General features: G+C 43.3%; 6 protein-coding genes across 9 annotated transcripts; 3 read left to right on the top strand and 3 right to left on the bottom strand.

Annotated features, from left to right (window-relative positions):
- Positions 1–353: 353 nt before the first annotated feature.
- EMC8-9 (ER membrane protein complex subunit 8/9) lies at positions 354–1,514 on the bottom strand. Its single transcript, XM_017235466.3, has 2 exons — positions 1,206–1,514; positions 354–970 (listed from the first exon to the last, which is right to left on the bottom strand). The coding sequence occupies exons 1-2, from the start codon at positions 1,401–1,403 to the stop codon at positions 548–550; spliced, it is 621 nt and encodes a 206-aa protein (XP_017090955.2). The 5' UTR covers positions 1,404–1,514; the 3' UTR covers positions 354–547.
- A 273-nt stretch (positions 1,515–1,787) lies between these two features.
- YME1L (ATP-dependent zinc metalloprotease YME1L) lies at positions 1,788–5,014 on the bottom strand. Of its 4 annotated transcripts, none has more exons than XM_017235462.3 (9): positions 4,687–5,014; positions 4,193–4,590; positions 4,074–4,133; positions 3,826–4,018; positions 3,676–3,768; positions 3,487–3,560; positions 3,113–3,426; positions 2,668–3,058; positions 1,788–2,617 (listed from the first exon to the last, which is right to left on the bottom strand). In XM_017235462.3, the coding sequence occupies exons 1-9, from the start codon at positions 4,711–4,713 to the stop codon at positions 1,954–1,956; spliced, it is 2,214 nt and encodes a 737-aa protein (XP_017090951.1). In that variant the 5' UTR covers positions 4,714–5,014; the 3' UTR covers positions 1,788–1,953. The 4 variants fall into 4 exon arrangements, with proteins under 4 accessions (XP_017090951.1, XP_070134848.1, XP_017090949.1 ...); XM_070278747.1 differs by having other exon boundaries at positions 3,113–3,429; XM_017235460.3 differs by having other exon boundaries at positions 3,487–3,569.
- Positions 5,015–5,209: 195 nt separating this feature from the next.
- On the top strand, positions 5,210–6,312 carry asrij (OCIA domain-containing protein asrij). The gene is made up of 3 exons (XM_017235465.3): positions 5,210–5,385; positions 5,441–5,930; positions 5,983–6,312. Exons 1-3 carry the CDS (start codon positions 5,326–5,328, stop codon positions 6,210–6,212), a joined length of 780 nt encoding a protein of 259 aa, XP_017090954.2. The 5' UTR covers positions 5,210–5,325; the 3' UTR covers positions 6,213–6,312.
- Gmer (GDP-L-fucose synthase-like protein) lies at positions 6,198–7,525 on the bottom strand. Its single transcript, XM_017235463.3, has 4 exons — positions 7,326–7,525; positions 7,159–7,273; positions 6,540–7,097; positions 6,198–6,489 (listed from the first exon to the last, which is right to left on the bottom strand). Exons 1-4 carry the CDS (start codon positions 7,448–7,450, stop codon positions 6,322–6,324), a joined length of 966 nt encoding a protein of 321 aa, XP_017090952.2. The 5' UTR covers positions 7,451–7,525; the 3' UTR covers positions 6,198–6,321.
- A 97-nt stretch (positions 7,526–7,622) lies between these two features.
- Positions 7,623–13,051, top strand: MED23 (mediator complex subunit 23). The gene is made up of 14 exons (XM_017235486.3): positions 7,623–7,836; positions 7,900–7,993; positions 8,047–9,011; positions 9,068–9,154; positions 9,215–9,417; positions 9,475–9,851; positions 9,918–10,092; positions 10,148–10,636; positions 10,699–11,025; positions 11,088–11,311; positions 11,374–11,604; positions 11,666–12,323; positions 12,404–12,544; positions 12,609–13,051. The coding sequence occupies exons 1-14, from the start codon at positions 7,792–7,794 to the stop codon at positions 12,838–12,840; spliced, it is 4,248 nt and encodes a 1,415-aa protein (XP_017090975.2). The 5' UTR covers positions 7,623–7,791; the 3' UTR covers positions 12,841–13,051.
- A 143-nt stretch (positions 13,052–13,194) lies between these two features.
- Positions 13,195–14,527, top strand: LOC108121416 (serine protease snake). Its single transcript, XM_017235487.3, has 3 exons — positions 13,195–13,497; positions 13,554–13,764; positions 13,822–14,527. Exons 1-3 carry the CDS (start codon positions 13,236–13,238, stop codon positions 14,435–14,437), a joined length of 1,089 nt encoding a protein of 362 aa, XP_017090976.2. The 5' UTR covers positions 13,195–13,235; the 3' UTR covers positions 14,438–14,527.
- The last annotated feature ends 1,425 nt before the right edge of the window (positions 14,528–15,952 follow it).

A 15,952-nucleotide genomic window follows, 5' to 3' on the forward strand; every position in this document is an offset into this window, starting at 1 on the left:
ATCAGATATAATATGGAAATATACAATACACTGAAATTAATAAACGTTTTTGCGATACTTTCGATCTCCGATATATCCATATAAGTACGTATTATGTATACCTATGTATAATCAGCAATCGCGATATTACAATATTGTTGTAAAATATTTAAATTTACAAGCCAGGAAAACCAAGAGCAAAATTATATACATATTATTCATCTGTATTTATTAACAATAATTGTAACACGCTTAGGTTTACTCGAGACAGAAACCGAACAGGACACAAATCTGATATTACGTGAATAATACGGACGGACAGACTGAAAGGACGGACGGAACCGGACTATAGACAAAATTTGACGCATACAAGATAAAAGAATTGATTATTTATTAATTAGTTGAATGTTATTTAACTTATATGCATTATTCTAAAGATTACTGAAATCCAATTGTAATTACAATAAATTAAATTGCAAGGTTGAAATTCCGAATGCTCTTCCAAATGCTATTTAAGAATTTGCTACCCTAAAACAAACGTACGTACGTTGGAAAAAAAAACAAGCGACTAGTAAAGCTTCTGCAGGTCGTTTAGCGACTGATTCAGAAAGTCATTGGTCCAATCATTCTCCGGATTATCCAGATGATTGTCGAAATCCACCACGTCGCGCATTGCTCCGCGCTTAAGCAGCAGAGAAACGCCCTCGAGAGTTTGGGACGACTGCGCCAGCGTAAACTTGGCCTTTGACCATCGGGCGCTCCCAGAGCCGGACTCGCTAGAGCTGCTGAAGACCTGTATGGCGGGTCGGTCATGCTGCAGGGTCACCAGCTTGTTGTCCACCACCGCGAAGCAAGCGTTTTTGAAATTCTCCTGTATTTTGTCGGCAATCTTTGTGGCCGGCACTTTGTCAATCTGGTTTTCATAGAAGTTCTCCGATGCGGCATAGTATCCACCAATCACCAGACCTTCGCGTTCGGCGTAGGCATCGATCTGTAAGAGGGGGATGGATTATAAGGATTGGATTATTATGGACTGTGCCTAAGCGAGTAGCACTATTTGGTATAAAACCATAAGCCAGAATTTTATAAAATTTTCATTCAAAACCACCATATGGGACTAAAGTTCATTTGGTAAATGCTCTAGTCCGGATAGGGGTACTACAACCCCTCGACATCCGCCCGGATATAAGCTGACCTACATTTGTGGTCCGGCAATTGTTAATTACCTGCATGAGGGCCACCTCAGCCATTGGGGTTACATAGAGGCACTGGTGGAAGAGGGGAATCGAATCCACAATCTCTACCAGAGAGCCCTTCGACGATTTCTCGGCCAGTAGCAGCCCGTTTACCGCCTGGTGGGGATACTTGGCGGCGTGGAATATCAGCTTAGTGTAGGCCCGCTCGGATAGCTTGTAGTCGCACATTTTATCTGATTATTTTATAAATTTGCTCCACCGAAAAAACATGAATTGGAATTCGGCAAATAGGACAAGTAGAACGATGTGCGAGGTACTGTGAATGGTCTTTTAGTGTGGCCGCATCCTGGCAATGTCAAAATCCAAACGAATTTGAGTTGTATCTAAATTGTATTTCATATTATTAATTAAAAAACTTATAAAATTTAATTCTCAAACATCTTATTTCTTAAAAGGAATAAACTTAAATTAGGAATAGAAATTTAGTTAACCCCCATGCCTGGTCACACAGTGCTGCCTTGTTCTGTTGCCGCCAAATTCAACTTATTCGTCAATTTTTTATTACTCCAAACTAAAATTTAATAATACGTGGTAATGGAAAACATAACTAAATATGTGTAACATTTTATTTCTTAACTGTCCGTCTGCGTCCCGCTCTTGCTTGGCTCTTTACTCGTTTTTTTTTTATATTGTAACTAAAAATTATTTAGCAGTTCAGCTGAGTGGCCCAGAAAAGGGCGTCTCCAATCTGCAAACCACACCATTGAATTTAATGTAACTACGTCTGGTTGTCGTGCAAAATCGCCTTGATGTCGTCGGCATCCAGTGTCTCGTATTTGAGCAGCGCTTCCGCCAGCGCCTTGTGCTCTTTGGTATGCTTACGCAGGATGGCCTTCGCCCTCTCGTAGCTATCGCTGAGGATACGCTTGATTTCGGCATCAACAGCTTCCACAGTGTTGGGGCCGAGGGTCTCCCCGGCGCCCAAACCCTTGGGAACCTCGATAGTGCGCAATCCAACTTTATCCGACATACCCCAGTCCCGGACCATATGCGTAGCGATTGTGGTGGCTTGCTTTAGATCGCTGCTTGCGCCCGACGTGATCTTGTCGGCTCCAAAAACAAGTTCCTCGGCAGCACGTCCGCCCATCATTGTGTCCATCATCGCTAGCAGCTGCGCCTTTGTGACGTGGTAGCGTTCCTTTTCGGGGATGTAAGCTGTGTGACCCAATGACGGTCCTCGCGGCATAATAGTTACTTTATGAAGTGGATGCGATTCTTTTGTGTAAAAAGCCACAATTGCGTGGCCACCTTCATGATAAGCGGTAATGGTGTTAGCCTCCTCGTCCGGAAGACGTTGCTTCCGTTCAGGGCCCATAAGTACCTTGTCCCTCGCCGTCTCTAGATGCTTCATGCTCACCGTATCAGCTCCGTCGATGGCGGCTCTATAATGTAGGTTTATAGTTAGAATTCGATATATTTTCAGAGAAATTACCTTAATGCGGCTTGGTTAATCATGTTCTCCAAATCAGCTCCAGTGAAGCCGGAAGTTCCACGCGCCAGCATGTCTAGATCAATCTCATCATGCAGTATCTTGGTCAGATACAGAGACAAAATCTCTTTCCGACCGGTAAAGTCGGGTGTGGAGACCATTACCTCCACATCGAAACGACCCGGTCTGAGAAGAGCCTGATCCAGATCATCCCTACGGTTGGTAGCTCCTAGGACAATGACACCAGCGTTTTGATGAAAACCATCCATTTCTGAAAGCAGCTGGTTAATGGTCTGGTTTGCGTACGGATGCAACACTGAATTGGTTCGTTTGGCGCCCACAGAGTCGATCTCGTCAATAAAGATCACACACGGAGCACGGGCCTTTGCCGCCTCTATAATAAACTTCGATTAACTGAAGAAATCTTACAAATTAAACATCCACTTACTAAATAAATCGCGAACCCGTCTGGCGCCCTGACCAACAAGCACCTCGTCGAATTCAGGTCCGGCAGCATGAAAGAAAGGAACTTTGGCCTCACCGGCTACGGCACGGGCTAGCAATGTTTTTCCAGTGCCCGGAGGACCCACTAGAAGGACACCCTTTGGGAGCTTACCGCCCAGATTGGAGAACTTTTCCGGGTTCTTGAGGAATTCCACCACCTCCTTAAGCTCCTGCTTTGCTTCGTCGCAACCCTTAACGTCCTCGAAAGTGACATTAATCTCCTCCGGGTCCACCTCCACCTGATTGCCCAGTTGAATGCTACTAAAAATAAGGATTACGTTAATACTGACAAGAAACAAAACAAATTTCAGGGCTCACCGGAAGACGGATCCATTTGAGGTGGTAAAGAAGCTTAGAAATATTCCCAGGAATACCACGATCACTACGAGTGTCTGGAAAATCTGTGTGATAGTTACTGTGTATTATTCAGAGTATTGGGAAGCCAGGACTACCGAATCTAAAGAGATTTGGAAGTACGTCTTCAAGTTTATACACAACATTTCTTACCTTAAGATATTTCATTGTTTTCCCGGATTTGGGTGAGTCCTCAGCGTTGGCGGCTGCCAAATAACCCTCAGCAAAAGCAATCTTAAGGTTTTCCTAATTAAAAAATACAATAAAACATAGGTTCCAAGTTGATTTTGGGTTTAAACGCACCGCATTTTGGCTATTTGGATTATCGTCGTTCTTGGCAAGCAGCTTTCTTAGCTTCTCCGCCTGGAAATTTGACTCTCCATCAGGGCGTTGTGGCGAATTAGACAGAGCGTTTTTTAAGCGTGAAGTCATTGTGGGATTGCGCTTCTGTTCCGCCTCAATAGAACGATCCGTTTTAAAGCCACGCAACTGTTTTCTAGAAAAGGTTGACATTTAGCGAGGAAGGTTAAAGATTAGTTCCGGATACTCACAACTGTTGAGCGGTGAAGAGTGGACGAAGAAGACCTGGCGACATTGTTGGAATCACCTTCCTGTATTATAAAAAAGACTCGTGAGACACGTATTGTGAAACATTTATAAAATAACCTACACATGTGCGCCAGTAGGATGGGCACCTGCTGTTCTAGTCAGTGAAACTTCGAACTGATAATTTTGTAGCTGGGCACAGCCATGTTGTGTGGCGGGCTCCTCAAGCGTTACTCGGACATCGCGCATGGCGGGAAGAATGCTGGTGACCTTTGCCAGCGCCTCATTCACCAGATCCCGATCGAGAATGCCGTTCAGCCGCGCCCGCGCTGCCTTCTCCACCATGCCTTGCAAGCTGGATCCTGACCTGCTGAGCAGGTTCCGTAGGTCGAGGACTAGGTCATGACTTCGGCTTCCGGCGGACTTGGAGAATCGCGACGAACCCGCGCTCCCTTGAAGCTTGGTACGTTTTACCGTGTAGTAGTGCGGCTTTCTGCTAAAGTTGCCTAGGTACAGGTAGGGCTGTCATCCGATTCCAATTTCCCAACAAACGGCAGAGAGTGAGTGGGAGAGGATAATTAATAGCCGAGGCAAAGGGCCAACGATCCTTGGACTTACCACAGAGTGTGTGGTGGTGGAGAACATTTCCAAAAATACAAAACTTTAATTGATTACAACAACAGGCTCGGGATCGGGCCCAGCAGACGACACAGCTGTAACTTTACTTGACAGCGAAAATGTCATAATATCGTTCTCGTCGCGTCGTGCGTGTTGCATCCCTGGTGCTGGTGGTGCGTTTTTTCACGTTTCACGCCGCACGCGCTCCTTGGTTTTTACAGCCAATTTTGAACAGTTTTGGTTGTCGGTGTGTGTTTTTGTGATAAGGAATAAGGTGACGGCACGGCTTTTTTCCGACAATTCTTGCACCTGTTTTTGTTTTGTTTGTTTTCAGCCTGCTTTGTGTGTCAGAACCGTGTGATCGTGGACACCGTTAATATATTTAAGAAAAATACCATCAAAACAAGCATTTAAAAAATATATATACTCCTTTAATTACTAAAGTATTATCCTCTTATGTTATAAAAATAATACATCATTTATTCACACTAGGATACTGATAAGACTATCGACGACAAGGTCCTTCTCTAACAGGGGGCACAACACAGGGCTGTTTCGCCGGAGACCAGGGTTACCAAATCATCTTTACCGGTATTTGGTTTTCTTGATTTCACAAATTATTTATTAAATTGTATCATCATGGACTTACCTCTCAACGATGGGTCTAATCCGCCACAGCAGAATACTCCTCATCCATTGGTGAGTCCTGAATCTACTCCCGATTCACACAATAATAACATATAATACTTTTTAGGCAGACTATCAGTTCTCAGCCGAGGAAGTGAGGGCGTTACGTGAGTGCAATACAGAGTCATTCTTTCAAAGGAGTCTTCCCTTCGGCACTGGCCTCGGCCTATTGGCCTACTTTGGTGTAAAGAATGGCTATCTACAGGGTCACGGGAAATACGGCGCCGTTCCCAAGGTCGTCATGGGCGTCATTCTAGGCTACTTCGTAGGAAAGTTTAGCTATCAGCAAAAGTGTGCCGAAAAAATAATGCGGTTGCCCAATTCCCACCTGGGGGAGCTTCTTCGGCAGCGACGTCAAGGTGGTGGAGTCATAAGTACCATTACCCCTGACGAGAATCTGGGCCGGGCGTTTACACTGGCCCCCTTCACACCCAGCTCTGCGGATGTGTATAGCGATGAGGCGTACCAGCCAGGCAGGAGCAGTGCTCTTAACTTGGACACAGAATCTAGGCCCACATTATCCGGTCTCGATGACATTTACCGGCCCACACTGGACTGTGAGTAATTTCTTGTCAATGTTCTGTCCCGAAGTAACATGATTTTCTTTAGCTTCTGCGATGCTGGATACCGAATTGCCTTTGGAGGCGGCAAAGCCGGGTCAGTCATATGAGGACCTGCGTCGGAAGAACCGCGATGAGTATGCCAAGCGTATGCAGAGTCCCTACTCGAAGCCATACGAGCCGCAGGCTCCCGTTCAGCAGAGGCCAGTGGAGCCTACGCCCATCGATCCGCCTACTAATGCCAAGAAGAACAAATACGGCGACTCCTGGACAGACTGAGGTCACACATTAGGCATTGTTTTATTGTTGAACTTAAAAATTATGTAAAAAATGCATCAAATTCATTGGACAGTAATATTATTTACATTTTTGCGACATATGTTTGAAATTACTTTCTAGCCTGGTCGTAGTTGTCTTTGTACCAATCCACCGATGTTTTAATGGCATTTTCAAAGTCCGTAAACGAGTAGTTCGGCAGGAGAGAGCGCAGCTTGGCATTGGAGGCAGTTTTCTTAAACTGACCATCTGCCTTGCTTGTATCACAGACCAGTTTTCCCTAAAAAGTACGGTTTAGTACATTTTAATAATATAAGATGCGAAGCTTACCTTAAAGTTAAACGCCTTAGCTATGGTCTCTGCCACTTCATAAATGGTCACTTCCTGAGCCTCATCCACACTCAAGATAATCGGTTCTACACTTTCATAGTTCCTTAGCACCCAGATCATTAGCTCTGCCAGATCCAGAGAGTAAATGAATTGACGCAGTGGTTTGCCACTTCCGAATACGGTGAAGACCTTTTCGGTTTCCGGAACCTCCGGTTCCTCGTTAATCAACTTATGCATACGGTTGATCATTCCAGGTATTACGTGACTAACCTCGGGCTTATAGTTATCGTGAGGCCCGAAAATGTTGCATGGAATCACAGAGGTATACAGCCGCCCGTATTTGTCATGATAGGCGTGGTTCTGCACATCTATCAGCCTCTTGGCGTAGGAGTAGCCGTAGTTAGAGGGGTGTGGCGGACCGTTGTGCACCATTGTCTCATCAATCGGGTAGCTAGTTTTGTCTGGGAAAATGCAGGTGGACAGACAGGACACCACCTTGACGCAGCCCTGCTCATGAGCTGTCTGAAGGACGTGGTCGTTGATCAGCAGGTTGTTGCGCTGAAAAGGAATAGATAAGATTACAGAATTTGACACTTCGTTTTTGAACCTCTCCTCTCACCAAGAAGTCCAGGTTGTTGTTCATGTTATGGAACAGTCCTCCAACCATGGCGGCTAGGTGAATGACGTGTGTGGGCTGTTCCCGTTGGAAGAGTGACTGCGTGGCTGCCAGATTACTAAGAAAATCGTTAGTTTTTAACTTTTGCTTTACGGGATCATGTTACTCACGTCAAATCCGCGTCCTTGGAGCCGGCAAAGTACCATTGCTCATCTGATGGAGCCTGCTCCTTGATGATGGCTTCCAACGCCTTGCCCACGAGTCCACTCCCACCTGTAACCAGCACTTTCTTCATCTTTTGTGCGAATCCTCCACGGACAAATCAACTGGTTTCCCAACTCCACGAGTAGAGTGACCAAATTTCTTAATAATCCAAGCAGGTAACTTCGCTTTTTGTGTGCATTAAATTAAGGTTGTAAGCTCTTTTTTTCTTACTTCCTAATAATAAACTAAAGCTGGTTTTATTTTTATTTTTTAATTTATTTTAGGGCTTACAACGTACCATTACAAGGGTTTATTTTGAGATGTTCCACTTTGTTAGCACATATATAAATTAACTCACCTGGTCACATTGTGTTCCGCCGGTTCCAAAGACGCGATTTGTTTATACTGTCGGAAATGCGAAAAAACGTTTAAATGGATACGGAAACGCAAGTTATTGACACTGTCAATGAGTTTTTGGTAAGTAAATTGTTTAAAACAAGAGGCAATCCATTCGTTCACTCTGCTCCTTTAATTTCACAGAAGGTGGACTCCATTGACGAGGCGTTTGTGAGCGTCATTGTTTTCAAGCCAAATGGAGAGGAGAATAGGGCCACCAATTTCACAAATGACCTGGGTAAATAGATGCTCTTTGAAGAATTGGTCGATATTAACAGAAGCCTATTTCAGTTACGGCGTTTGGCAATGTGCCGCAGGAGAACCGGGAACAGGTTCTGAAGCAGTACATCCTGCGAACCTCCAGTGCCTCAGGCTACCATATGAAAGTGTTGATGGATGCTCTAGTGAAGCTGGTGGATGCACACGTAATCACTGCTCGGATGCTCTGTGACAAAGTGCTGATGTGTGAGAAACTAGACTACGAGCACAAGACATTCTGGATAGAAAGTTTCCGGCTTATCAAGCGGGTAATCATGCAAGTGGACTACAAGGGTGTTCGGGAAATTATGAAGGTGTGCCGAGACAAGGCACAATGGTTTCCGCTTAACGTAAATGTTACTTATATGCCCCAGCTGCTGGCTGTGGAAGATATCCTTCGCTACATCTTCGATCGTAATAACTGCCTGCTTCCCGCCTATTTCATTGCCAATGAAATTATGCGTCCCTTTCCCTATCACTGGAAACTCAATCGCCTGATGACGGACTTTGTTGAAGAGTTTCGCACCACAGCACAAATGGTGTCTATAATTGGGCACGCCAACATGTTGCCCATCGTAGAACACTTTGGCTACGCCGATCATATGATGAATTCCTGGCGACTAGATCACAACACCCTGAAGTTTAATTTTAAAGGAATTTTACCCTATGAACCAGAGCTTCTCGAAGAGCAGAAACCACTACTTCGGTACGTACTTGAGCAGCCCTATTCGCGGGAGATGGTGTCGCAAATGCTGAACCTACAAAAGCATCAGAAGCAGCGCTACAACGCACTGGAAGAGCAGCTGGTGAATTTGATTGTTCAGGCCATGGAAATGACGGAGGCAAATGACGCGACTGCAGGCAGTGGCTTCAATGCCTCCGATGAACAGATCACGCCCTACGAGTGGGTCTGGCTGCACCTCTCCTCACAGTTGATATACTTTGTGCTCTTTCAATTTGTTAGCTTTATGCACATTGTCCTAGCCCTGCACGAAAAGGTATTTATTTCACTGACTCATTAAATGTCTTAAACGAATCGATTATTTTACAAAAGCTTTCGAAACTGGAACTCCGCAAAGGACGTGATCAATTGATGTGGATTTTGCTGCAATTTATCTCAGGAAGCATCCAGAAAAATCCTGTAAGTCTACAAATATTTTGTTCAATTTGCTGAAATCCTAAACAATAGTTTATCTTTCAGATCACCAACTTCCTGCCAGTTTTCAGACTGTTTGATCTCCTATATCCCGAGCTGGAACCTCTCAAGCTACCGGATATTAATAAATCGTCAATGGTTCGCCACATGGCACCCATTTGCGTGTGGATTCATCTGATGAAGAAGGCACGAGTGGAGAACATGAACATAACTCGTCCTTTACCCATTGCTCTGAAAAATCACTACGAGTAAGTCCGCAAAGAAATCGTTATTTTGGTAGCCATAAAATTCTAGTATTTCCACAGCTTTCTTCAGCACCTAGTAACGCCCAACACGATGATGAATATGAGCTTGGGCAACGACTTTCGCATCATTCTCATCTGCAATGCCTACTCAACGAATCAAGAGTACTTCGGTCGACCGATGGGTCTTCTATTGGATGCTCTTAATGGCACATCCAAGTCACCGAATGGAGCTCAAATACCAGCCGTTACATTTTCTGTCACAGTACTGGACAGCCTTACGGTTCACAGCAAGATGTCGCTGATCCACAGCTTTGTAACCCAGATGCTGAAACAGGCGCAGTCAAAAGGTCAAGTACCAGCAGCGGCGCTCTTAGAAACCTATGCTAGATTACTAGTCTATACGGAAATCGAGTCTTTGGGCATTAAAGGGTTCCTAAGTAAGTTTTATCTACATTGATTTTAATGTATTTATGTATTTATATAAAAACTTGCCCCCTTTTTAGGTCAATTGATGCCCATTGTTTTTAAGAACCAGGCCTGGGCTATGTTGCACACACTCATGGAGATGTTTTCTTACCGATTGCACCATGTGCCCACCCACTACAGGGTTCAATTACTTTCCCTGCTTCACCCTCTCTCCACCGTCCCGCAGACAAACAAAATGCAATTAAATCTTTGGTAGGTTCACATTATCCATCAATGATTATTTTTTATTGACATTAGTCTCTTATAGCTTTGAATCTACTGCCCTTCGGTTAATAACAAGCATTGGATCAGCAGAGTTCCAGCCTCAGTTCTCTCGTTATTTTAACGACAAGTCTCCAGGAACGGTAGCATCTAACGAAAGTGAGGAGCTAAATCGGGTGCTGATCCTTACTCTGGCTCGCTCTATGCACGTGCACGGGGGTGGCGATGAGATGCAGGGCTGGTGCAAGGACTTTCTGTCTAACATCATGCAACACACGCCACACTCCTGGCCCATGCAGTCTCTGGCCTGTTTTCCGCCTGCCTTAAATGAATATTTCACCCAAAACAATCAACCTGCAGAGAACAAGCAGCAGTTAAAGAAATCTGTAGAGGAGGAGTATCGCACCTGGACGTCGATGACAAACGAGAATGACATTATCGCGCACTTTCTGAGGCCTACTACAAATCCGTTGTTCCTTTGCCTTCTCTTCAAGATCATTTGGGAAACAGAGAACATAAGTCCAGTGGCTTACAAGTGTGTACCAAATGAAATATATATTTTTTGTCGTTTTCCCCAACTTTGGAATTTTATTTCAGGATCCTAGAAGGCATTAGTGCGAGAGCTTTATCTACGCATTTGCGTAAATTCTGCGACTACCTTGTAGCCGAGGTTGCTAGTTCTTCGGATGGTCGCGACTTTATTCACAAGTGCGTGGATACCATTAACAATATGATTTGGAAGTTCAATGTTGTTACCATTGACCGTGTGGTCCTGTGTCTGGCTTTGCGCACCCACGAAGGTAACGAGGCGCAGGTATGTTTCCTGATTATACAGCTCTTGCTGCTGAAAGCCAGTGAGCTTCGAAATCGCGTTCAAGAGTTCTGTAAAGACAACAATCCCGATCATTGGAAGCAGAGTAATTGGTAAGTGATTTCCAGTCTATGTTTGTGACTTTTATGATGCAATTGGTTTCTCTTTTTTGCAGGCAAGACAAGCATTTATCCTTCCACCAAAAGTACCCGGAGAAGTTCGCCTTGGACGAGTCAGCTTCCCAGATACCGCTGCCTGTATACTTTAGCAACGTATGTCTGCGCTTCCTGCCCGTATTGGATGTGGTTGTGCATCGTTTCATTGAGCTAACTATCCCGAATGTCCACCAAATCCTCGGTTTCATATTAGATCATCTCAGCATACTCTATAAATTTCATGGTAAGCAGCCAGTACCCCCTGGGTATTCAAACACATTTATTAAGAATTTATCTATCCATTAGATCGACCTATTACATATTTATACAACACCCTGCACTATTATGAGCGAATACTCAGGGATCGTCCATCCTTGAAGAAAAAACTGGTTAGTGCCATTACCAGCGCCTTCAGTGAGATTCGCCCGCCAAACTGGAGTGTGAGTGAGCCTTATAAGGTGTTTTTGCAAAATCAGGATTTGCTCTGGACCCCTGAGTTAAGCTACTATATGAGTTTAATCCGTCGTTTGGCAGATAGTGAGTATATTTGAATAGTGTTCAGTATGGCTCACGTGTTAAGTGTAATTTCCTTTATCAGCCATCAGTGGAAAGAATGTGTTTTACTCAACGGACTGGAGGTTCAACGAATTCCCCAATGCCCCAACTCATGCCCTATATGTAACCTGTGTGGAGCTGCTGGGTCTGCCAGTGGCACCAGCCCTGGTCGCCAACAACATTATTGACGTTATTGTCAGTGGCTATGCGGTTATTCCCCAGAAAGAAATCCATGGGTATATAAATGCGGTGGGCATTGTTCTGGCCGCCTTACCAGAGCCGTATTGGAGTGGCATCTATGATCGGTTGCAGGACATGCTCAATACTCCCAATATGCTTAATTGGACGTATAGATTTAACGCCTTCGAGCTGTTCAACTTCAAAACCGTTCGGGAGGCGATGCTGGAGAAAAGCTACGCTGTAGTGTTGGCTGTAGCTCACTCCGTATTCCATCACATGGGCGCCTTTAAATTGGCGGCGATGACGAGATATCTGAAGGAGAAGCTAAAGCCTTGTGTACGCACCGAGCAGCAGTTGCTGTACCTATGCCATGTATTTGGACCCTTTTTGCAACGCATTGAACTGGAGAAGCCTAATGCTGTGGCTGGCATAGCTGTGCTGCTTTATGAGATTCTGGAGATAGTTGACAAGCAGCATGGACCAAAGCCACTCGTGTATATGGACCAAATTTGCGATTTTCTGTAAGAAAACTAAAAGACTGTAATAATTAGTCAAGTAATGCTATTTTTATATATTTTTATCTATTTTTATCTATTTTTAGATATCATATCAAGTATATACACGTGGGTAACATTATCAAAAACGAATCAGAAGCAATTATAAAGCGGTTACGCCCTCTGCTACAAATGCGGTTGCGGTTTATAACTCATCTGAATCTGGAGGACATTCATTCGGAAAAAGTGTAGGAATTTTTGAGAATTTAATGGAGAATGATTTTAATTTAATGAAACATTATTTCATTACAGTTCCGAGGGTAATGCAACTACGGTAACAAATCAAACACAATCGCCGCAGCAACCTCAGCATCAACAGCCAATGCAGCAGCACCAGGTTAATTTACCACAAACGACTAGTGTTCCTCTGGGTAGCGGCGGCAATCCCCAACAGCAACTGAATCAGCAGCAACACCAGCAAATGTACATGCAACATATGCAACAACAGCAGCAGCAACACCTTCAGAACATGCGACACAATTAGTTATAACTATTACATATTCTCAGACATGTGCAAGCAGACAAAGCAACCCCTAGACTAAGTCCAAGTTTTTAGTATTATTGAACAGCGACCGGTTTTTGCATTTTACTAAGTCTATCTGATTTTTATGCTAAATTTCCAAGTATTTTGTAAACATCTCTCAGATAAGTTATGCGTAAAATAATTATTTACCTTTTATTATATACATACGTAAGCTTTGCGTCTATCTCCCTGGGTGTCTTCTTCAATGAAAAGCTTGCATTTATGAGTCATTAACACAGCTGAGATTCGTTTCTGAGAACTTAAAGCTGGTCCGTGCTAAGTTGTGGCTGTTGATCTGGTCAGGAAGCAGCTGGCCCCCAGACTGGCTCTCAGTTTTGCTAGCAAAGCGGGCGGATATGCTTGTGTTACCTGGAATACAATGGCCCCAACGGTTGTTGCTGCTGTTTTTCATTGGCGTGGTGGCCGAATACTGTGACAATGGAACGGGCGAGTGCAAGGAGCTGTCGCCGACAGAGTGTCCGGAAATATTCCAAAGCCTGCACTTGTTGGGATCCAGACTGAAGTTCTGCGACGAGTTCAACGATATTGTTTGTTGTCCCATTCCGCTTAACCAGCAAAACATCCAACCGGTAGAGGGTTCAAGGCCGTCGGAGAAGCGTAAGAATTGTTTTTAAATTCTTTCTTAAGACTCTACTCATGAAAAAATTCCGCAGACTGTAAGGAATACAACGAAGCTCGGACTGCCTGCCAATCCACTCCCTTTATTGTGGGTGGGACCAAGGCATCTGGCCGGGAGTTCCCCTTTATGGCGCTGATTGGCACACAAAGAGTCAATAGCTCGGCTCCTCCAAACTGGGACTGTGGGGGTTCTCTAATTCACCCCAGATTCGTACTGACAGCAGCTCACTGCCTGGAGACTGACGAGTAAGAGAATGGGTGCATTTATATAATAACATATCAACTTTTCACCAAAAATTGCAGATCAAAAGCTGAACGATTGGACCCCAACTTCGACTCGCTCAAGTTCGTAGTCCGTTTGGGAGAATTGGACTATAATAGCACCACTGATGATGCACGGATACAGGACTTTCGGGTGGTAAACTATGTAATACACCCTGGTTACGACGATGAGGACGAGGAGCGCGGCTTCAAAAATGATATAGCCTTGATCGAACTAGATCGGAATGCTGAATTTACCGACCATGTTGCGGCGGTATGTCTTCCACTCGCCAGTGGAAATGAGAATTCACAGGTCACTGCCGCTGGCTGGGGATTTACAAAGGAAGGGGTCAAGTCCTCCCACCTGCTGAAAGTCAACTTGCAGCGCTTCAGCGATCAGGACTGTCAGGACCGGCTGCGCTTTAAAATTGAAACTCGTACCCAGTTTTGCGCTGGATCGATGAACAGTGAGGCGGATACGTGCAACGGCGATTCTGGGGGACCCATTTTCGTGCAGCATCCTCTGTATCCTTGCCTCAAGCAGGTGATTGGTGTGGTTTCGTACGGCTTGGTGTGTGGATCTCAGGGCCTACCCAGTGTCTACACAAAGGTCCATCTTTTTACCGACTGGATTGAGAGCATTGTGTGGGGCGAGTGATCGTTATTCGAGGGTCTTCCAAATCTTTTTAAAGCTTATATTCGCACGCTTTAATCGATTGAGATCTGGTTTTTCTTTAAAATATTTTATTAATAAAATTTTTAATTTAAAGCTAATTGCCTAAACAACTTATTCTTGAAAGTTATTTTTTAAAACTAAGTAGTGCCATGGATTTGGTTTTGTTTGGTTATTCTTGAACGCTTTGGACTTTGTAACTATTTAATTGTGTTTATTATGTGTGTGTAAATTCTATTTATGATATTAATACAAATTTAAAAATAATTGCTTCTATAAATCAAATATGGGATATGACTTACTTAGTTCAATAGTAACTCAACCATGGTGGCGTTCAAATCGATACAGGCTATTCTCTTAGTCATTTTAATATTTTTGGTTAAAAAAGTAAGTAATATTGCTGAAACAAAAAAAAACGTTTAAAATTAAATACCTCATCCTTAGATACACTGTAAATTTGAATTCAAAAATATAGAGTGTACGTCGCTGGATAAAGATTTTATGGGTTTCGATGAATGCTTCCTGAAATCAGTTAATCGCACTTACAAGTATATGAGTTTCCGGACAAGGATTTACCAGTTCCCTGTGAATGATATAACAGTGTGTAACAATCTATTGTAGTTAATGTTATATCGATCTTATATCCCTCAATTATTTTAGGTAAGAGTGGAGGTCCTAAAGAGGTTGAATGGCTATAAACCATTTTTGTTTAACTTCACTGTCGACGGTTGTAAGTTTCTAAAAGGACAAAAAAAAAGTATGCCAACTAAGTTCTTTTATGATATTTTTGCTTCCTACTCAAACGTGCTTCACAATTGTCCTTACGATGTAGGTAAATTTACATTTTATATTTCAAAAAAATCTAATTTATTTTGTTTACAGCATGATTTTTTTGTGAACAAGCTGCCCATTAGTCACTTGGATAACATGCTGACAAAAGTCCTTCCAGTTCCAGAAGGCGTCTACTGCATACATACTATTTACTTGAGTCAAGGAATTGCCCGAATGGATTTGAAGGTTTACGTTGATATACGCTAAATTCTGTAATATATTTTAATATACAGTTTAATAAAACTTCTCATCCTGATGGAGTTTCCTGCGCAAGTTATACACGACCCGTATATGTAATAGTCCAAATTGTTTAAAATAGTACTAAGTTCAAAATGTACATTTTAATTCGATTTTAATTTTCCGAATTCATGATTCTATATCAGATGATCGCTATTAAAATATATTTATTACTATTGTTACAAACTGGAAGTAATTGCTTTTTTTGGTCAATACGGAAAAACTAAGGAATTTAATAGTACCTGAACCATGGTGGCGTTCGAATCGATATTGATTATTCGGTGGACCATTTTAATGTTTTTAGTTAGCAAAGTAAGTAATAATGGTTGGACGTAAATAGTTTCAGTAAAAAATGAAAGTAATCTTTAGGTGGACTGCAAGTTTGAATTTAAAAATGTAGAGTGTACAGCCCTGGATAAAAGTTTTATGGGA

Source organism: Drosophila bipectinata, chromosome 2R, assembly GCF_030179905.1.
Source record: "Drosophila bipectinata strain 14024-0381.07 chromosome 2R, DbipHiC1v2, whole genome shotgun sequence".
In the NCBI taxonomy this organism is placed as follows: Eukaryota; Metazoa; Arthropoda; class Insecta; order Diptera; family Drosophilidae; genus Drosophila; species Drosophila bipectinata.